Below are 19615 nucleotides of genomic sequence, written 5' to 3' on the forward strand. Positions count from 1 at the left end.
GTTGTTTGGCGGGTCCGGGCTGGGGATTCGAACCCGCCACCTTAGGTGTACGTGGCTGGTGCCTTAGCCGGTTGAGCTATAGGTGCCGAGCCTAACTAATATTTCTTGAGCATTTATTCTATCCTAGGTACTGTGCTAAGTTCTTCACATGCCTTTTCTTAGATAACCTTTACAGTGGTACAAATGCACTATAAAGTAGGTACAGATTTCGTCATCTGTAAATGGGGATAGTGGTAGTACTGACCTCTTAGTGGTTGGGAGGATTAAATGACTTCTTTCACGTGAAGCACTTAGAACAATGACCTGCACATAAAGGCCAGTGTTTCTCAAGTGCTTGCCATTCCCATCTTTATCCCCACTTTAGAGATGAGGAAACAGAATAACAGAGAGGCTCTTTGATGGCCAGTAATTTACATCCAAGTCACATTGCCTGCAGACCCCATGTGCCTAACCATCGCACTGCCCTGCCACCCCACATGCTGGCTCTTCAGCCCATGCTCACCCTGCTACACCACACCCCCACTGGGGGTAACTAAACAGCTTTTATTATTTTAACTCCATCTGACCAGCCAGGCCAACTATAGGTTTATGGAAATCATGAAAATTTATCTGAATTATGGGCAGTGCCTATGGCTCAAGGAGTAGGGTGCCTGCCCCATATACCAGAGGTGGCGAGTTCAAACCCAGCCCCAGCCAAAAAACTGCAAAAAAAAATCTGAATTAGACTTGTTCTAGAGCAAGGATTATCTCTGATGTTCACAGAAGACTCTATCTGACCAAGGAGGACTGGGTAGTTCATGTCCAAAGTTATGGACCAATTTTCAAGGCCAAGATGACATGTTCTCAGCACTAGCTTCTTGCCTCTTCATCTTCTGTCCATGAAAGCCTGATCTTTCCCCTCCCAGTGGGGCTACCTATATTCTTCTAGGGCTGTGATAGGAAGAGGGTGCAGACAAAGAAATTGGGAAACCTGGCCTGAATTTACAGATGACAGAACCGAAGCTACATGTACCATCCCCTATTTCTGTCTGTGGAAATCCTACCCACCCTATCACCTTTTCCATGAAGCCTTTGCCAGTTTCCTGGAAATAAAATATAGGTCCTTTACCTATATTTCTATATCAAATTAACAATTGCTATTATAACAAATAATAGAAGCTAACATATACAGATATGACAGGAACTGTGTGCTCACAAAAGCCCCTCGAGGCAGGCACTATTATCACCCCATTTTAGATGTGAAGAAACTGGCACAGAGAGGTTAATTAATTCACCCAAGGCCACACGGTTGATACGTATTATAGCTGGGATTGGAATGAAGTCTATGCATTCCCTAAGCCCTTGATTTTATGCCTATGTTGCTGCCTACATTGTGCCAGGCATTCTGTGAAGCCCTTTCTGCTCCTTGACACTAGTTATTAAGTGTGGAGATGACAATCATGGGGGAGGTGTTGCCTTACCTGCAGAAGGGGAGTATGGGGGGAGCTGGCCTGAATCCAGGTTGCAGGTGTAGCAGAGCCTGGCTCACCAGACTGATGCCTCTCTTGCATTTGAATGTGAATGACCCTCCCAGCAAGCCAGGAGGATACAGGAATTTATGCTTTAGTGTTTGCAGTTCTGAGCCCAAGGGATTGTGGGAGATCAGTTTAAATAGTAGGTGATGACAGTTCTTGGCACCGTAGTGTTTAAATAGAAACTGATGTCGACAGAAGTAAAGCAGGCCTTGGGAAGGGAATGGCAGATCTGAGGTGAAGTTTTACTTGGATACCAATGTCGATCAAGGTTTCCTACCTCTGGCTGCTTTTCTTTTCTTCTTCAAGACAGTGTTACTGTGTCAGGATTGGTAGAGTGCTGTGGTGTCACAGATCACAGAACCTCAAACTCTTGGGCTTAAGCAATTCTCTTGCCTCAGCTTCCCAAGTAGCTGGGACTACAGGCTCCTGCCACAATGCCCAGCTATTTTTTTGTTTGGAGTTGTCATTGTTGTTTAGCAGGTCCAGGCCGGGCTTGAACCCCCCAGCCTTGGTGCATGTGGCCGGCACCCTACTCACTAAGCTATGGGCGCTGAGCCTGTTCTTCTCTTCTGTTCTCTTCTCTTCTCAAAGATCAATTCTTGGATCAGAGACTATGAGAGACAAAGGCCCCTTGGAGCTATTGCTAGTAGTAATGATGATCATTAAAAGTGAACCCTAGTAGGCCAGGAGTGGTGGCTCATGTTTATAATCCTAGGGTGGGAGGATTGCTTGAGTGAGGCCAGGAGTTCCAGACTAACCTGAACACCTGTGAGACCCCATCTTTCCAAAAAAAAAAAAATAGAAAAATTAGCTAGGTGTGGTAGCACACACGTGTAGTCCCAGCTGCATGGGAGTCTGAGGCAAGAGGCTCACTTGAACCCAGGAATTTGAAGTTGCTACAAGCTATGATGCCACCACTGCAGTCTCCAGGGCACAGAGCAAGATTCTGTCTCAAACAAACAAAAACAAAAAGCCAAAAATAAATAAAAATAATAACAGCTAGAATTATTCCATGACCGATGGTGTTTATTTCATATAACATAATCCCCTAGGATTTACAGTCAGCTTCATTTTTCAGATGAGACTCAGAGAGTAAAGCTAATTCCCCTGAAGTCACACAGCAGTAAGTGGCAGAGGTAGGACCCCAGCACAGCTCTGCTGTCCTCAGAGTCCATGCTAGGAAGCTGAAGGGGGTGTGGGGGAGGCGTGCCTTTGGGTTCACTGCCCCCTCCCCTTGATATCTGGGTTTGTTGGAGCCATGACTGGTCTGAGCCAGACAGGCACTGTGACTCTGGCAGGAGTCTGAACTCCGGCCACCTACGCATAATTTTTTCCCTGGGCCAACTTCCCTTGTCTGTAACACTCTCCGTTCAGAGGCAGCACCGTGAGTACAGCGGCCATAGTTTCAGTTTGTGTTTGTGTATGTTAAAAGTAGTACCCTTTCAGCTGGCCATCATAGCGGCGCCTGTAGTCCCGGCCATTTGGAAGTCTGAGGCTGGAGGATCGCTTGCACCCTGGAGTGTGAGGTTGCTGTGAGCTGATGCAACAGCACTCTAGCTCAGGTAACAGAGTGAGGCTCTGTCTCTCAAAAGAAAAAAAAAAGTCCTCTTTCATTCTCAAAGTGTCCCCATTTGGACGATATATGGATACTTAAATTAGCCCCTGACAGTTGGGAGGCCTCTTACTTCCTCACTCCTGAAATACTGAGACCAGAGTGGTGTGGGGAGACTTGCACTTTGCTCTGGCCCTGCCACTCATGGCTCTGTGACTTTGGAGGAGTCTTGGGCCTTCTCAGGTAACAGATCTCCACAGGGAGTGGCCCCATCGAGGTATTCGTCTCTCTGGCCTCCAGTTTAGACTGAGACTGTGCCCAGTGAACTCTGGAACAGGGGGGACCTGCTCAGGTATCACCTCAGAAGAATTAGCCTGATCTGACTGTGCAGGTGGAGTAAGGCTTGAGAGGCCACAGGTGAAGACTCTGGCCTGAGGCACCATGAGATAGTTCCTCCCCTGAGCTGGGAACCCTGTGTGTCAGTCTGTACCTTTTCCTGGCTTAAGGGACAGAGTCACTGATCCAAGGTGGGATATGAGTTCTGGATTAACCGTACATGTGTATTTAGGGACACGCCATCCTTTATAACCCCAAAGAAAACATCTGAGTGGTTTCACAGCAAAAAGGGAAACACAGGAACTTAAGCTCTTCCAGTGAGGTCTAGAAGTGGGAGTAGGCTAGGCACTGACTTTCTCTCCCTTCCCTGCAGCAGAACTGGATACCCCATGGACATTGTCCAGGGGTTGAGGCTGGAGGAGGAGCCTCTGGATTGTCCTGAGCCGGGCACTGATGGTGCCTAATAGGTGTGTGCTCAAACAGTGTAACCCTGGGCCAGTAACAGCTTCTTAGCCTATCTTTAAATGCTCCTGAAATTGAACCAGTCACCACTTCACGAGGGATTGGGGGCATAATTATCTTAGTTTTAATGAAGCCCTTTGAAATGCTTAGATGGGAGGGCATGAATTATATCACCTCTGCCTGTAACCTGTTATTACATATGGAGTTTGATATGACTGTAGAAGTGGCTTTCGAAAGAGACCTCGCTGCCTGTGTCATTAGGGGGATGCAGCACTTCTAAGGTGGTAGAGTTTTTTTCCTAATTGGCTTTGCCATCTCTGAAGGGTGAGATCTTTGCCATCTCACAGAGCACAGTGGACCAGTCTGGAAGGGCAACTAGCTGGCAGCTGGAGGGGATCTGAGTTCTGGATTAGCCGTACATGTGTACTTAGGAATACTCCATCCTTATAACCCCAAAGAAAACATCGGGCCAAAGTCAGAAGGCAGAAATCAGCCTTCTTGATTCAGACCCTCCTCTCTGTGCCTTCGGCAAGTTGTTTCACATCTCTGAGCTTTGCTTGGCCCATCTATGAAATCCTTCCAACTTAGGTGGTAAAAATAGGACTCATAGTACCCACGTGACAGGGTCGTTGGCAGCCTTAAGAAGGGAGGTCTGTGCTCCTTCAATAGCAGACTTTATCCTCGTAGTAACTGTTGGGGCTCAGAAAATGATATCCTGAAACAAAAACCTCGGGAGTAGTCTTGGAAGCAAAAGTTTCTCTCGGACATTCTTCTGTCTTCCTGTCTCTGGCCCCTCATCCTCCCCAGAGGCTAATCTTAGAAACCATGCTGCCTCTTCCCCAAGGCGGATCATAGACACCAGAACCATTTTTCCCCAAAGCCTGAAAATGACTTTTCCCCTAGCTCTCTGTGTAAAAACCAGCCATAAAGAAAATATCTGACCTGCCTTGTTTGACTGTAGATCATAAGACACCCCCCCCCCATTCTCAAGAAGGAATGCTGTTCAGAAAGGCCAAAAAGAATCTAGACAGACAGGCCTGGCTGCTTCTCCCCTGAAATGTTATGGACTTAACCTGTGCAGCCCCAGAGGCTGCTCCCCTTTCCCCGTCAGCTCTTCCACTGGTGGCGAGTTGCGAACGCATCACAGACTAAATCCCTGAGCATTTAGTGAACATCTCATCAGAGGCCAGCTTGGTTTCTTGGGTTAAAATAGTGGGATGGGGAACAGGGGTGAGGGATAAAAACTTCCCTGTCTGGTACAGTGTATGCTATTCTGGTGATAGGTACACTAAAAGCCCTGACGTCAGCATCATACAATTCATCCACGTAACGAGAACTCTTGCACCTCCTAATATTTTAAAAGATAAATTATTTTAAAAAGCAGCTATCAGTCATAGGTTGAAACACATGAAATTACCATTTTCAGAGGTCAGAAGTGGTTGGATATTGGCCATTTTATATGGTTCATTCTAGTGCTAAGAACTGAGGTAAGTGCTTTCTCCACATTGTCTCAGAAAGTCCCCAAACAGCACTGAGTGGTAGGCACTGTCAGCTCAACTAGCAGAAGAGGAAGAAACTGAGCCTTAGAGAAGCAAATCCCGCCAGGCCACCTTGAACCTGCAACTGTGTGATCCCCCAGTGTCCAGAGCAGTGATCGCTCAGGTCTCAGGTTTCTGTACAATTCCTGGAGCCTGTCTCCAGCTCTCCTTAGCCTCCCATAAAGGGAGTGAAGCAACCTTGAAGTGTCCTTGGGAGCTGGAACCAGAGATCCTTTGGGCCTGTGTGTAGAATTGCTACCACCGTCTGTGTTTGGTGACTCGCACTGTGCAATCCTAGCACTTTGGAAGGCTGAGATGGGTGGATCGCCTGAGCTCAGGAGCTTGAGACCAGCCTGAGCAAGAGCAAGACCCTGTTGCTACTAAAAATAGAAAAACTAGCCAGACATTGTGGTGGGTTCCTGTAGTCCCATCTACTTGGGAGGCTGAGGCAAGAGGATCTCTTGAGACCAAGAGTTTGAGGTTGCTGTGAACTATGATGAGACAACACAGCACTCTACCCAAGGCAACAGAGTGAGGCTCTATCTCAAATAAATAAATAAAAGAATTGCTACCGGTTAACTCTTTAACCATTCCTCCTCATTAGTCTTGGTTAACTGAATTACTGGGCTCAGTTCCTGCCACCACCTAGTCTTTCCATCCCTTGGAGGCTATAGTCCTGGCTTTGTGCCCTCCACAAGGGCCACTAAATACAGGGCTTCTTCCCAGGCCCTCAAACTTGTTCCTTACCCACCCTTTTAGTTCTAAAATTTTTCATTACAAGTTTAACTATTTGCAAAGTATATGGTATCTGGCACATTCAAATACTGATATTTTAAAATGCTGTTTGAGACTCTTAACTGAAGCCCTTGGCATATAAAGGCCATTCAACACCCACTATCGGTCTTCTGAAAAACATTTGAGCTCTTCTTTAACCATTGGAAATTTTATAAAATTCCTTTTTCTCCCTGAATTTGTATTTCTTTTTCATGACCCTCTCAGAATTTCATGCCCAAATGGTGTGTTTAACACTTAGAAGTTTTATGAGCACCTATCATACTTCTGTTTAAAGAAGAAGTTTGGAAAAATTAAATTTAACAGAGTTATTTGAATGGAGAGTAACTTATTTATTAGGCAGCACCTAATTAGGTAACTTATTTATTGGAACCAGAAGTCTAGAAGGCTCTGCCTTAGTAAATGAGCTGTGAGCTTTTATAGGCCAAATGCTGATGGCGGGAGCAAAGGAAAGAAATTACCTGATGGGCTGGGTGCCAGTAGCTCAGTGAGTAGGGCGCCAGCCACATACACCGAGGCTGGCGGGTTCCAGCCTGGCCGGAGCCTGCTAAACAACAATGACAACTGCAACAAAATATAGCCGGGAGTTGTTGCGGGCTCCTATACTCCCTGCTACTTGGGAGGCTGAGGCAAGAGAATCGCTTAAGCCCAAGAGTTAGAGTTTGCTGTAAGCTGTGACGACATAGTAAAAAAGAAATTGCCTGATGGACTGCTGCTGGGCATTTGCCTTCTTTCAGTATGATCTGCTAAAGAGTACCTAGTTAGAGGTGAGCTGAAGGTTTGTGACTGGTGAAGTTTAAGGGTCATTTAACTGGTTACGTTGAGTTTTCATTTGCTGATGTAGAAAACACAGCACTGGAGCCATCTCATCCTAAAAGCCTCCCATTTTTTTTTTTAAACCCTTCTCTATATAAGAAAAGATACAGATCAGGTAAATTTCATATGTCAAAATATACTTGAGGGGTGTCGCCTGTGGCTTAAAGGAGTAGGGTGCCAGCCCCATATGCTGGAGGTGGTGGGTTCAAACCCAGCCTGGGTCTGCCGAACAACAATGACAACCACAAGCAAAAAAAATAAAAATAAAAAAAAAATAGCTGGGTGTTGTGGAGGGCACCTGTAGTCCTAGCTACTTGGGAGGCTGAGGCAGGTGAATCGCTTAAGTCCAAGAGTTGGAGGTTGCTGTGAGCTGCGATACCACGGCACTCTACCAAAGGGGACATAGTAAAACTATTTCAAAAAAAAAATTACTTGATTCATAAGTGAGTCAGTGAGTTTTTTAATTGATATAGTTGAATAAAGGCAGTATAGTAGAACCTCCAAAGTTGACTACCTCCAAAGCTGACCACCTATGAAGTTGACCTAATTTTCATAGACTGGACATGTACCACATGTTCATACCAGTACGGTAGGCCCAGAGTGGATATTATATACATACAGGGAACCAGCCTTTCTTCAGCCTTTGTGTTTCTCAGTCCAAGATTTGCACCCCAGAAAGAGAAGTTCTGACCTACCTGGCTTGGATCAAGCTTGGTCTTAGCCCCATCTTTGACCAGGGGAAGATGGAGCCATTTGAATGATACTTCTAAAACAATTTCCAGTGAGGGATGGAGGAAATACTCCCCAGCAAAATCAGGGTGCAATTACTAGATGAGAAGGAAAGTGATTAAAATGTCAGTCTCATGGGAATCATAGATGCCTACTACAGATGCCAATGGTTGGATTCCAAGTTAAGAGTTCTAGATCTAAATAGGTTTGAGAAACTTGAATTAGACCAGGAGAAGTCCTAAGAGCCTCCAATACCTGCACTGTGGCCCTCGAAGCAGTGGGTAGATGATGCATGTCTTCCCCCAAGCTTCTTTAACTGAGTGTTACGGACATGTTAACATCTCGGAACCCAGTTAGGGAAACCCTGACCCGATTGGTCTCTGCTGACTCTTTTGGCTCTGAGATCCAGTGACCCTCTTAGGAAAATGCAGTTTCTTCCCCCAGGCAGCTCTATTCTGTCTAGCTGTGTGTTAACTGGGTTGGAGTCGGTTTCTAGCACTTACCTGGACCACCTGCAGGTTTCCAGATGGTGGACACAGCCTGAGTAGGGGAGGTGACTTGTCTCAGGTTTCAGCCAGGACTAGAACCCGAGTCTCCTGGCTCCCAACTCAGCATCTTATCCTTATGCCCCAATGCTGGGGGAGAAGTGAAAGACAGACACCCATGGGAATCTCAGTCAGGAGGCCTCTTTCTCCCTCCCCTACCCTCATCCCTGGCCACCTACCCTCTAAGCAGGGTTCCTTCCAGGAGAGGGGAAGGTTGCCTTCACCCTTACTGCTGCCTCTGTCCTTAGAGGCAGCCTCAGCCAACTCTGGCCACTGTGAGGCAGCTTGCTAATTGTCTGCCTTTCCAGATAAGCCAAGCTCTCTGCTGATTAACTAGGACCTGACCCACACCTTAAAGAATGGGCAGGGTTTCACCAGGGAGGGCCAGAGGTAGGATGAACCACATGAGCAAAGGAGGAGTTGGCAAGGGCACATCCTGGGTAGAAAGGATTACTATTTGGTTAACACAGAGAGTTCCTTTGATGTTTAATGGTGGGACAAAACTAGTAAGTATGCTGGGGACATAATGTAGTGTGACTTAAATACATTTTGACCCAGCAATTTCACTTCTAAAATGTATCCCAACAGTGGCGCCCGTAGCTCAGTGGGTAGGTCACTTGCCATATACACCCAGCTGGCGGGCTCGAACCGGGCGTAGGCCAGCTAAACAACAATGACAACTGCAACAACAACAACAAAATAACTGGGTGTTGTGGCGGGTGCCTGTATTCCCAGCTACTTGGGGAGCTGAGGCAAGAGAATCGCTTAAACCCAAGAGTCTGAGGTTGCTGTGAGCTGTGACCCCACGGCACTCTACCCAGGGTGACAGCTTGAGACTCTGTCTCAATAAATAAATAAATAAATAAATAAAATTTATCCCAAGGGACTAATCCACACAAATGCACAAAAATGTATATATTAAGATATTTAATCACTACATTGTTTCCAAGGCAGGAAACAACCTAAATAGCTATTAATAACAAAGTAATGATATAAAAATGGCATATCCAATCAATGAGTTATTTGACTTTTATTAAAAATGGTGAATTAGATATGTCTGACCAGAGAATGTATTCGTAACATGTTAAGTTAAAAAAACAGGTGTAGGCTCGATGCCTGTGGCTCAGGTGGCTAAGGTGCCAACCACATACACTTAAGGTGGCGAGTTCGAATCCAGCCCGGGCCCACCAAACAATGACGGCTGCAACCAAAAAATAGCCAGGTGTTGTGGCAGGTGCCTGTGGTTCCAGCTACTTGGGAGGCTGAGGCAGGAGACTCACTGGAGCCCAGGAGTTGGAGGTTGCTGTGAGCTGTGATGCCATAGCACTCTACCCAGGGGGACAGCTTGAGGCTCTGTCTCAAAAAAACAACCAAAAAAAGGTGTAAAACAGATTATGACTGAAAGGTTCTGGACCCAAGGATAAAATCATTCCGAGACACAAGATGAAAGGAAGACAGAAATCAAATTCATGCAATTAAAGTGGCTTTTATTCCACCTGGAGTGTAGGTGGAGTGAGATTCCTGACTAGGGAGAAACCCGCACATGGGCTATGGGCAGACAGGGATTTAAAGGGTTAGGGCAGCCAGGATTGGTCTGTGCCTCCCTTTATGGGGGGTGGGACAAAGTTAGGGAGGTCTGGATTGGTCCATTAACTATTTCCTGGGAGGGACATGCTTTCCAGGAAAGGGATCCTTCCTGGGTGGGTCAATAACTTGATTCTATCAGTAAACTTTATTTTTATAAGGTAAACATTTCCACTGATGTCTAAATTTATGGATAGAAAAAAGTTTGCAGGAAGAAGAATCAAAATGATTGCAGTAATTGTCTCTGAGTTATAGAATTACAGGCAACTTTTCTATTGTGTTATTCTTTTTATTTACCTGTGTTTTCTAATTATTCTACAATGAATATATGTTTGATAATTATTTCACAAAGTTAAAAAAAAACTACCTTGGCAAGTAATCTGAACCTTTCTTGTAAGGTGATGCAAATTAACTTTTTAGAAAATTAAATAACTGAAAATACCCTAAGCAAGTTAGCCAATTGATTGAGTTCATGGAAACATTATTAAGATAGCAAAAAGTATTGCAACCTTTATTTCTCTGACAAGTTCTGATTTCTGAATGTCACTTTTCTGCACAAGATAACTACAAGTCAACTCATTAAAGGGAATAGCAGAGCAAGATTAGGCCTTGTCACGCCAGGCCTGGGTGGTGTTTTCTGGAAGCATCCAATTGACAGCAGTGTTTTATAAAGCAGCAAAAATACCAGATTAACCATGGGTAGTAAAATTGCAATCAAGGGCCTGGGGTGTGGCTTTGTGATGGATATTGTTTTCCTGTTCTGGGTTATTAAACAGTTGAGTGTCAAATGTGTGCTGGGGCCCCTTGGCTTAGGCCCAACTCACATCTGCTCCTGTGGACTTTCCTTACAGGAAAATTTGATCGGTGCCCTGTTGGCGATTTTTGGGCACCTTGTGGTCAGCATTGCCCTTAACCTCCAGGTAAGTTTCAGTCTCTAGCACTGTCTGGGACAGACTAGCTGCCTCCTTTCTGTGGGGACTTGCCTTCTACATCCCTGGGTTATACTAGGGACGATGCCTATGGGCTATTCCAGAATCTCTCTTGATTCGGTGCCCACTTCATTCCTACTATTACTCTCCTAGCCTGGTCCTCACCTGCCTCCCGGGCTGTACAGTGGCCTCCTAATTGGCCTCCTTGGCTCTGATCTCATCCTCTCCTGTTTACCTTGCTGTGAGGTTGCCATAATTATTGTAGTTTCATCAAATCAACTCTGATTATAACAGTGTCCTTTACTTAAAAATCTCTAGGGCTGCCCTGTAGTACTGCTGTAGATAGGCACCCCCATGGCCATCCCCTTGGCCCATCTGAAATTCACAAGCAGCTGTTATTTGGAGCAAGTTGGTAGCTTGAGGAGCTTCTTGTGGGACTCCAGGAAGTGGTTTTCCAGCTGGCAGGTGTAGCTGGGCTGTGTGTTGGGGGAGGGGCTGTTAACACACCGCTGAACTTCCTCCAGGGGGCTATAAGGGTCAGTGGATAAATGCCCCAGGTTCTGGTCCTCTGTCAGAATGAATGATTCCCAGGTGAATTTCACAGGGTTTTTTTTTTTGAGTGTTCCCAGTGAGACTGAGCCCAGTTGCCCAGGGGACTAATTCACTCATTTTTATACCCTTCCTTGGTTCTCCATTCCCTGTGTTTCATCTTCCCTTGTGTTTCATCTCCCAAACTAACTGGAATCATCATCTCCCAAACTAACTACCTCCAATCTGCTCTCAAGTCTTTGTCTCAGGGACTGCTTCTGGGAAACTCAAACTAACCCTTGACACTTGCCTTCACTGCACCAGCACCACCCAGCTGCTGCCTGCAGTGACCTGCTCTCCCTCCCTGCAGCAGGCATGAGCCTGTAATCCTGCAGACACATGTGTGTGCCCAGTCCACCTGTACCTTGTGCAGCTCAGCTCCCATGCATATGTGTGAGTGTTTCCAGGTGTTGCTGAACCTTGCGTGATCTCTTAGCTACTTGTGTGGTTCATTCTCTTCTCTCTGCAGACCAGCATCTGTGCTTACTAATCTGCATCTATGCGGCTTGCATCATGATCCTCCCCAAATGGCGGGCTTGGCCCGCTAAGTCAATAGGACTTTCTAGCTGTGGTTGGTTATTGTCTTGATTTCTATGTCCCAAGTTCACGTTTTCCCCCGAAAGAATATTGGCCATGCTTGAGCCAAGTATCCATCTCAGGAAGGGCGAGGTCCACTGATGCCCACCAGCTATCCAGGAGGACTGCTGGCATGGTGTGCAGAAGTGGGGCTAACTGAGTGGGCTTCCCAAATATAGAGCAGGTCAACCTGAGGCGCGGGCCACAGTGGAATCCTGAGATCACGGTGCCCACCCTGAGACTGCCTGGCTGTGTGTTAAGAATGTTCACTCTTTTCCGGGCCTTACCCCTACTTCCCTCTGGCTGAATCTGAAGATGAAGCTTTTGTATTGAAAAAATACAAAGCTTCTCAGGGACCTTTTAAGGCTTCCCAGCCAGTCGGAGACCTACTGTCCTGGGATAAACATCTAGTATTTAGAACCTTGCTGCTTTATATTTCTCAGAGTAAGGATGCCAAAAGAACTTAACAGGTATTCCCAATTTATTTTCAAATATGGGGGGGAGTAGATGTGGGATGTGTATATCATAGAATTTTTTTCCCCTACACATCTGGGCAAATTGCATTCTTTCTTGGATTTCTAGAAGTATAGCCACATCCGCCTCGCAGGCTCCAAGGACCCCCGGGCCTATTTCAAGACCAAGACATGGTGGCTGGGCCTGTCCCTGATGCTGCTGGGTGAACTGGGCGTGTTTGCCTCCTACGCCTTTGCTCCGCTCTCCCTGATCGTGCCTCTCAGCGCAGTCTCTGTGATAGGTAAGACCAAGGCCCCACCCTACCTTCCCCTGGGGCTCACCCACCTCTGTGGCCACAGAGTCACCACTAGGATCAAACCAGCTTTTGCTTTGATGATAACAGCCTGACACAGAGGGCTTTGTACACCCCAGGCCTTGTTCTCAGTGCTTTACAGATCTTAATCCTGCTAGTCCTCCCAGCTACCTTTTGAAGGAGATGCTCTTATTATCCCCATTTTATAGGTGAGGAAACGGAGGCATGAATTGAAAGGGCTGAGTAACAGGGCTGGGCTACGAACCAGAACGTCTGGCTCCAGAATTTAAGACTCAGAAACCTTCTCAGAATTGCTTTTTGTTTCTATGGCAGGAGGAAGATAAACCCTGACCTATTCATCTTTAAACTGTCAAGATAGAGGAAGCTTTCATAGGGCTCACATACCCCATACCTCTAAGAAATGCATCTTCAGCTTATTCTCTGATTTTTTTTACATCAGCTGACACCATTTTAAAAACATCATTGACTTTCTCCTCTGCCATTTTTTTCCCATGATTTCTGTCCTCAGGGACCTGGTGTTTCAGAGCATTTGACCCAACTAAAAGACAAAGGATGTTTAATGTTCGGGGGATCACAAATAAAATAGACTTAGAAAAACCATCATTCTTAAAAGATGTTAGTAGATAGCAAACAATAGCTTTTTGTACACAGGAGCTGGGATGCCTGAACTTGCTTTGAAATGTTTCCTTCTATTTTGCAGCAAGTAATTCTTTGCTGAGGTGTTCTTCCCTGCTGTTAGGAGAAAGCCATATTTGGGGTCTTATTCCTTCTGGCGTTAAGGCCTCTTCTATATCCCGCGTTAACTATGTGCTCCCTCCTGTGCTCAAGGCAGACATCATCAATCGATTATAGCATTCCTTCCCATCAACTCTAGACGGGGCCTCCCGTTCTCAGCACTTCAGGAAGTCACTGCCAATCACCAGGAGTTGGCAAAGGAGCAGGAGCCTTTTTGCTTTCCCTGATTCTGTTATAAGACCCTCTTTTTTTCCTAGCTAGAGTTGGTAAACTAGTTGCCTACCAGGTAAATGAGTTGCTCAGACATGATGTCTTTTCTCCCACACAGTACGTTTTTAAATGTAATTAGAATGTCTTCATTTGAGGCAAGTAGTTTGCCATAGTCTCAACCTTTCCCTATTGTCTTACTTCTGGTTCGTTTTCTACATTTATGTTACCACCCAGCCCTTCTAGGTCATTAGATCTGTACCCTTATCTCTCTGCTCTGCCCATTGCTGGCATCTGCAAAGGGTTCCCAGAACCTTTATTCACAATGAGGAATAAGTATCTGGGTGATCAGTGATGTAAGTATTAGTTTTTGAATTTTTATAAGAATCAAAAACCAAATTCTTAAAAATAAGGGCTAAATTATAATGATGAGCCCTCAGCTATCAGCCACTAGAAATTAAGGGGCTCAAGCTCGGTGCCTGAAGCTCAGCAGCTAGGGCAGCAGCCACATACACCAGAGCAGGCAGGTTTGAACCCAGCCCAGGCCTGCCAAACAACAATGATGACTACAACAATAACAATACAACAAAAGCCAGGCATTGTGTCGGGCACCTGTAGTCCCAGCTACTTGGGAGGCTGAGGCAAGAGAATCGCTTAAGTCCAAGAATTTGAGGTTGCTGTGAGCTGTGATGCCATGGCACTCTACTGAGGGCAACATAGTAAGACTCTGTCTCAAAAAAAAAAGAAAGAAATTAAGGGGCTCTAGAGCTTCTGAAGTCACCCAGTGAAAAATAACATTAAAAATAATAATACCATTTATTGGATACCTACAACTTTATCTATCTTAATCCATCCCAAATACTTTCATAATAACAACTTAGTTATTGAGCATTTACTACATGCCAAATGACTCATGTATGTGGTCTCATTTATTAAACAATTGTCCCGGCTCAGCGCCTATAGCTCAACCGGCTAAGGCGCCAGCCACGTACACCTAAGGTGGCGGGTTCGAATCCCCAGCCCGGACCCGCCAAAACAACAATGATGGCTGCAACCAAAAAATAGCTGGGCGTTGTGGCGGGCACCTGTGGTCCTGGCTACTTGGGAAGCTGAGGCAGGAGACTCGCTTGAGCCCAGGAGTTGGAGGTTGCTGTGAGCTGTGATGCCACGGTACTCTACCCAGGGGGACAGCTTGAGGCTTGGTCTCAAAAATAAAAAATAAAAAAATAATAATTGTCCCTATAACTCAGAGAATATTTTCAGTGGTGTGCTGGTAAGCAGTCTTTCAGAGACACAAAGGAAAGAGGGAGGGAGGGATGGAAAAGTGGGAAAGAGGAGAAGGAAGACCTGGTTTGTAGCATTTGCCAATTTATGTGATGCACACATTATTTATTCCCGCTGAATAATTTCCGGCTACCACTGATTTTCTGAATATTTAACAATCAGCAAGCTGGTGCCAACTGGATTCAACATGCTATTTCATAGAGAACTGAGACTCAGGTGAAGTGACTTACCCAAGGACATGCAGCTGGAAAGAAGCAGAACTAGGATGGTGACCCAGGTCTGTTCACAGTGACTGCCAACCCCATCCTTCAGGGCAGTCCCAGGGGCTCTCAAACCTATCTGTCAACATGGAAGAGTCAGGGGGAGAAGAGAACCCGGGGAAATGTCAAAGGTAGGTGCTGCCGTGGGAGCAGCACTCCCGTACCAGCTGCATGATCTTGAGTGAGTCCCTTACCTCATTCAGCTTTAGTGTCCCCATTTGTCATATAGGGATAATGATAGCACCCACCTGTAAGGGTTGACATGCCAGAAATCAGTTGTGCAAATCGCCTGTCATACAGCAAGCATTCAACATACAGTGCATGTGGCCTGGTAGGAAATCTTCAGGAAGGCTCAGAGAGCAGCCTGCCTTTCAGAGATGGAATAACAGAGGAGGGGGGGTGGGTAGAGAGAGCGATGGGGAGTAAGAGGTTGGGAAGTCCCAGGCCCAGAGAGCGTGGCTGAAGGGATGCCCTCTAATGGACAAGCAGCCTCATTCTCTCTCCCCTGTGTTTTGTATTTCAGCTAGCTCCATCATAGGAATCATATTCATCAAAGAAAAATGGAAACCGAAAGAGTTTCTGAGTAAGTTCAGTGATTTCAACCCTGTCCTTAATTTTATGCTTATGTTTTTTATTCGTTATAAAACCGGCTTATCCTGATTTAGGGAACATCTGCCTTCTGTTCCCTTCTGTGGTTCTGTATTCCACTCTCACCGGAGAGCTGAGTGTTTAAATCAGCCTGGCAACACATCACCATCACCTGTGAGACTTTTAAAATGAAACTTTTGTTGTTCGTTCTGGTCAGTCAATACCGAGCACCTATAACTGGGATTTTAGGAGGCCACATAAAGGGCACTATCTTTCCCTGATGAGTAATGGGAGTCAAACACAGGATGCCATAAGTTCTACTTTCTCTCCAACAAAGGTTGAGCGTGCAGCTTAGGTGTGTAGCCAAGTGACCGTGCTCACTCTCGGCCCCAAGATGCCCCAGCTCCCAGTTAGACCTTGAGCAAGTTCCCCCAAAGGAACACAAGGATTTATAGAACAGAGACTCTTACTCAGAATCATTCATGGCCTCATACAGTTTCAGCAGAGATAGAAGAAAATAGAAAAAGCTCCCGCATTTAAAGTTTTTTCTTAGGTAGATTAGCTGTATGCAATTAAGAAATGTGGACCAATAGGGCAAGAGGCAGAAGTGTCACTCAGATAGAGATTCCTCTATCTGGAAACTCCAGGAGTGGAGAAGAAGTGTTCCTTCCAAACACCTACTAAGTGCCCTGCTCTATTGTAGGTACCAAGGATATAGCACTAGGGAAGATGGGGCTCCTGCTCTCACAGAGGTTACTGTGAGTGTGTGTGTGTGTGTGTGTGTGTGTGTGTTGGGATACGATAAACAAGTGAACAACCAAGTGAACAAAATAATGTCAGGTTGTAGTGCTTCAGAGAAAATGGAATATTTTTGGTGGGGATGTAGGGAGGTGAAGACATCTCTCCTAGACTGGTCAGGGTTAGACTCACTGAAGAGGTAACTTTTGAGCCCAGACCCACATGATACTAAGGAGATTGCCATGCCCAGGTACACATATGAGCCACATAGAGGGGACAGCAGGTGCAAAGGTCCTGAGGCAGGAGTAAGCTTGATGTGTCCAGTGTTAGTAAGGCCAGTGTAGCTGGAGGGTGGTAAGCAAAGAAAAAGGAAGATCGAGGTCATGAAGGATTGGATGATCTAGGACGTTGTGGGCCATGCCAAAGAGGTGACTTGATAGTGGGCCCAGGCTCTGTCTCAGAGACACTGAGGTCTGGGCAGGGACCCAGCATTGGTATTCTTATAAAGCTCCCCAGGGTGAAGTTTATGCGATAACAAGAAGGATTAATGAATGGATAGAGTATTCTAGAGAGATGGATAGACATATGATAAAGCAAGTATAATAAAATGTCAATTTAGAATCTAGGTAAAAAGACTACATTCTCACTATATAACTCTTTCAACTTTTCTCTGTGTCTGAAAAAAATTATTTTATTTTTATTTTATTTTATTTATTTATTTTAGAGTCTCACTCGTTCACTCTGGGTAGAGTGCTGTGTCATCATCATTGCTCACAGCAACATCAAACTTTTGGGCTCAAGTGATTCTCTTGCCTCAGCCTCCCTAGTAGCTGGGACTACAGGCACCTGCCGTAATGCATGGCTAGTTTTTCTCATTTTAGTTTTGACAGGGTTGTTCTTTTGCTCAGGTGGTCTTGAACTCCTGAGCAATCCACCTGCCTCTGCCTCCCAGAGTGTTAGGATTACAGGTGTGAGCCACTGCGCCTGACAGTGTCTGAATAATTTTAAAATAGTATTTCAGTGGGAAGAAACTCCCAAGATGTTGTGGACATAACAGCCAGGTTTGGGAACACTGTTCTGAGTCATTGGTATAGAATAAAATCAGGGTGGGGTCTAGCAGACCCAAAAGAGAAAAGATGCTGAACTGAAAAAGGCAGAACTGGAGGCTCTGGATCTATTGCCAAGAAGCCTGAGAAACTTCGACTGATTAGCCATAATACTGATGGTAAGGGGTCAGGGGACCCTGGGCTGATTCTGAGATGAGTATCGAGATTTGCATCCCTTCCAGGGTTACTCTGGCTAGTCCTGGGACAAGAGCCATGCTAGTCTAGGCAGTGCCGTATGTGAATTAGAGAAAGATGGCTCCCCTGACCATCTACAGCTTTGAAGGCACAAGCCTTGGTGAGCAGAGCCTGGGCTGGGTTTTAATCCTTCTCACTCCTTCACCCAGGTACCCTTGTGCAGTAAGCAATCTGCACGGCTCTACACGGCTGCCCTGCCTACAGTTCCATTAAATTCAGCAAACACTCAGTACTAGACCTGTGCAGGACGCCGCAGGCGTAGAGATGAGTAAGACCCAACCCTGCCTGAAGAAAACTTAAGACAACAGACTTACTGTATTTAGTTGAAGCAGGGTTCATTCATTCATTGATTGAATAACTGAACCATTTTTTGAGTACCTCTTACAGTATTTATAGCACCTCATACAGGGAATAAAAATAAAAGAAATTTAACATGGTATCAGATTTTCTGGAGACAGTGGGACAGTTAGTTCTATCCCAGAAAAATCCAGAGATCTGTGATCACCATATGTGCAGCTCAGAACTCCCAGCCCTTTACACCTTGTCTAGGGCTGGGCTGGACTTGAAGAGGCTTTTCACTAACCCCACGGTGTTCAATTAGAGTTTGACTGGACCCCAGGGAAGAGGCATGAGGCTCTTGGGTCACCAACAGTCTCTGACAGGTCTGTGGGGTAGAATATTGATAAGTATTTAGGTAGTTCTCTTGGAAGTAGGTCAGATAACCAGTTGGCAAAAGGATGAATTTTTAAAAGGCATGTGTTAGATTCTGATGGTTTGCTTACAATGTTTTGTATTATTTGGTTCTTTAGTCTGCCCATAAAACGATTCTAGCTGTAAAATGAATGCTAAAATCACAATGCATACTAGCATGGCTTAAATGAAAGAGACAAAATATAAGTGTGGACAAGATGCAACCAGAACTCTCATCCTCTACGGTGGGAGTGTAAATTGGTACAACCACTTGGAAAACCAGTTGACGCCAAACTGAACATTACACATCCGGTGACCCAGGAATTCCCCTCCTCGCTTTATACCCAACAGAAATGCATACATGTGTCTCCCACATGTACAAGAATGTTCATAGCAACCCATATAACCCCAGCCTGGAGACTTCTTGAACATCTGTCAACAACAGAATGGATAAATTATGTTGTGGTCACGATGGCCCACTGGGCACAGGATGAATGAACTGCCACCACTATACTCCACAACACAGATGAATCTCACAAACATCATACTGAATGAACACAGACTAAGAGATCATACTGTAGGATTCCGTTGATATAAGGTACAAACCAGACAAAGATATCAATGGTGTTAGGAGTCAAGATAGTGTTACCCTGGGGACAAAGTGTAGTGAATGGAAGGGGGCACAAACATGGAATTTGGGGGTATTGCTAATGTTCTTTCTCTCTCTCTTTTTAGAGACAGATTCTCACTCTTTGGTACAAAAGAAACAATTTTGTGTGGTGCAATCATAGCTCACAGCAACCTTAAACTCTTGGGCTCAGGCAATCCTCCAGCCTCAGCCTCCTGACTTGCTAAGACTATAGGCACCTGCCACCATGCCCAGCTGATTTTTTATTTTTTATAGAGACAGGGTCTCACTGTGTTACCTGGGCCAGTCTCAAACTCCTGGCCTCAAGTTATCCTTACACCTCGGCCTCCCAAAGTGATGGGATTACAGACTTGAGCCACCTCACCAGGCCTAATGTTCTCTTTTGAGCTGGGAACTGGTTTCATGGTTGTCTTCA

General features: G+C 45.5%; 1 protein-coding gene across 1 annotated transcript in view; it reads left to right on the forward strand.

Moving 5' to 3' along the window:
- The window catches only part of NIPAL3 (NIPA like domain containing 3), a 45953-nt gene that overhangs the window by 5874 nt on the left and 20464 nt on the right, over positions 1-19615 (forward strand). Inside the window, exons 3-5 of the mRNA XM_003799765.3 lie at positions 10720-10788; positions 12544-12715; positions 15758-15817. Coding sequence (XP_003799813.1) covers positions 10720-10788; positions 12544-12715; positions 15758-15817 — 301 coding nt within the window. The remainder of the gene's footprint in view (positions 1-10719; positions 10789-12543; positions 12716-15757; positions 15818-19615) is intronic.

Source organism: Otolemur garnettii, unplaced genomic scaffold, assembly GCF_000181295.1.
Source record: "Otolemur garnettii isolate 467f Iridium unplaced genomic scaffold, OtoGar3 scaffold00156, whole genome shotgun sequence".
In the NCBI taxonomy this organism is placed as follows: Eukaryota; Metazoa; Chordata; class Mammalia; order Primates; family Galagidae; genus Otolemur; species Otolemur garnettii.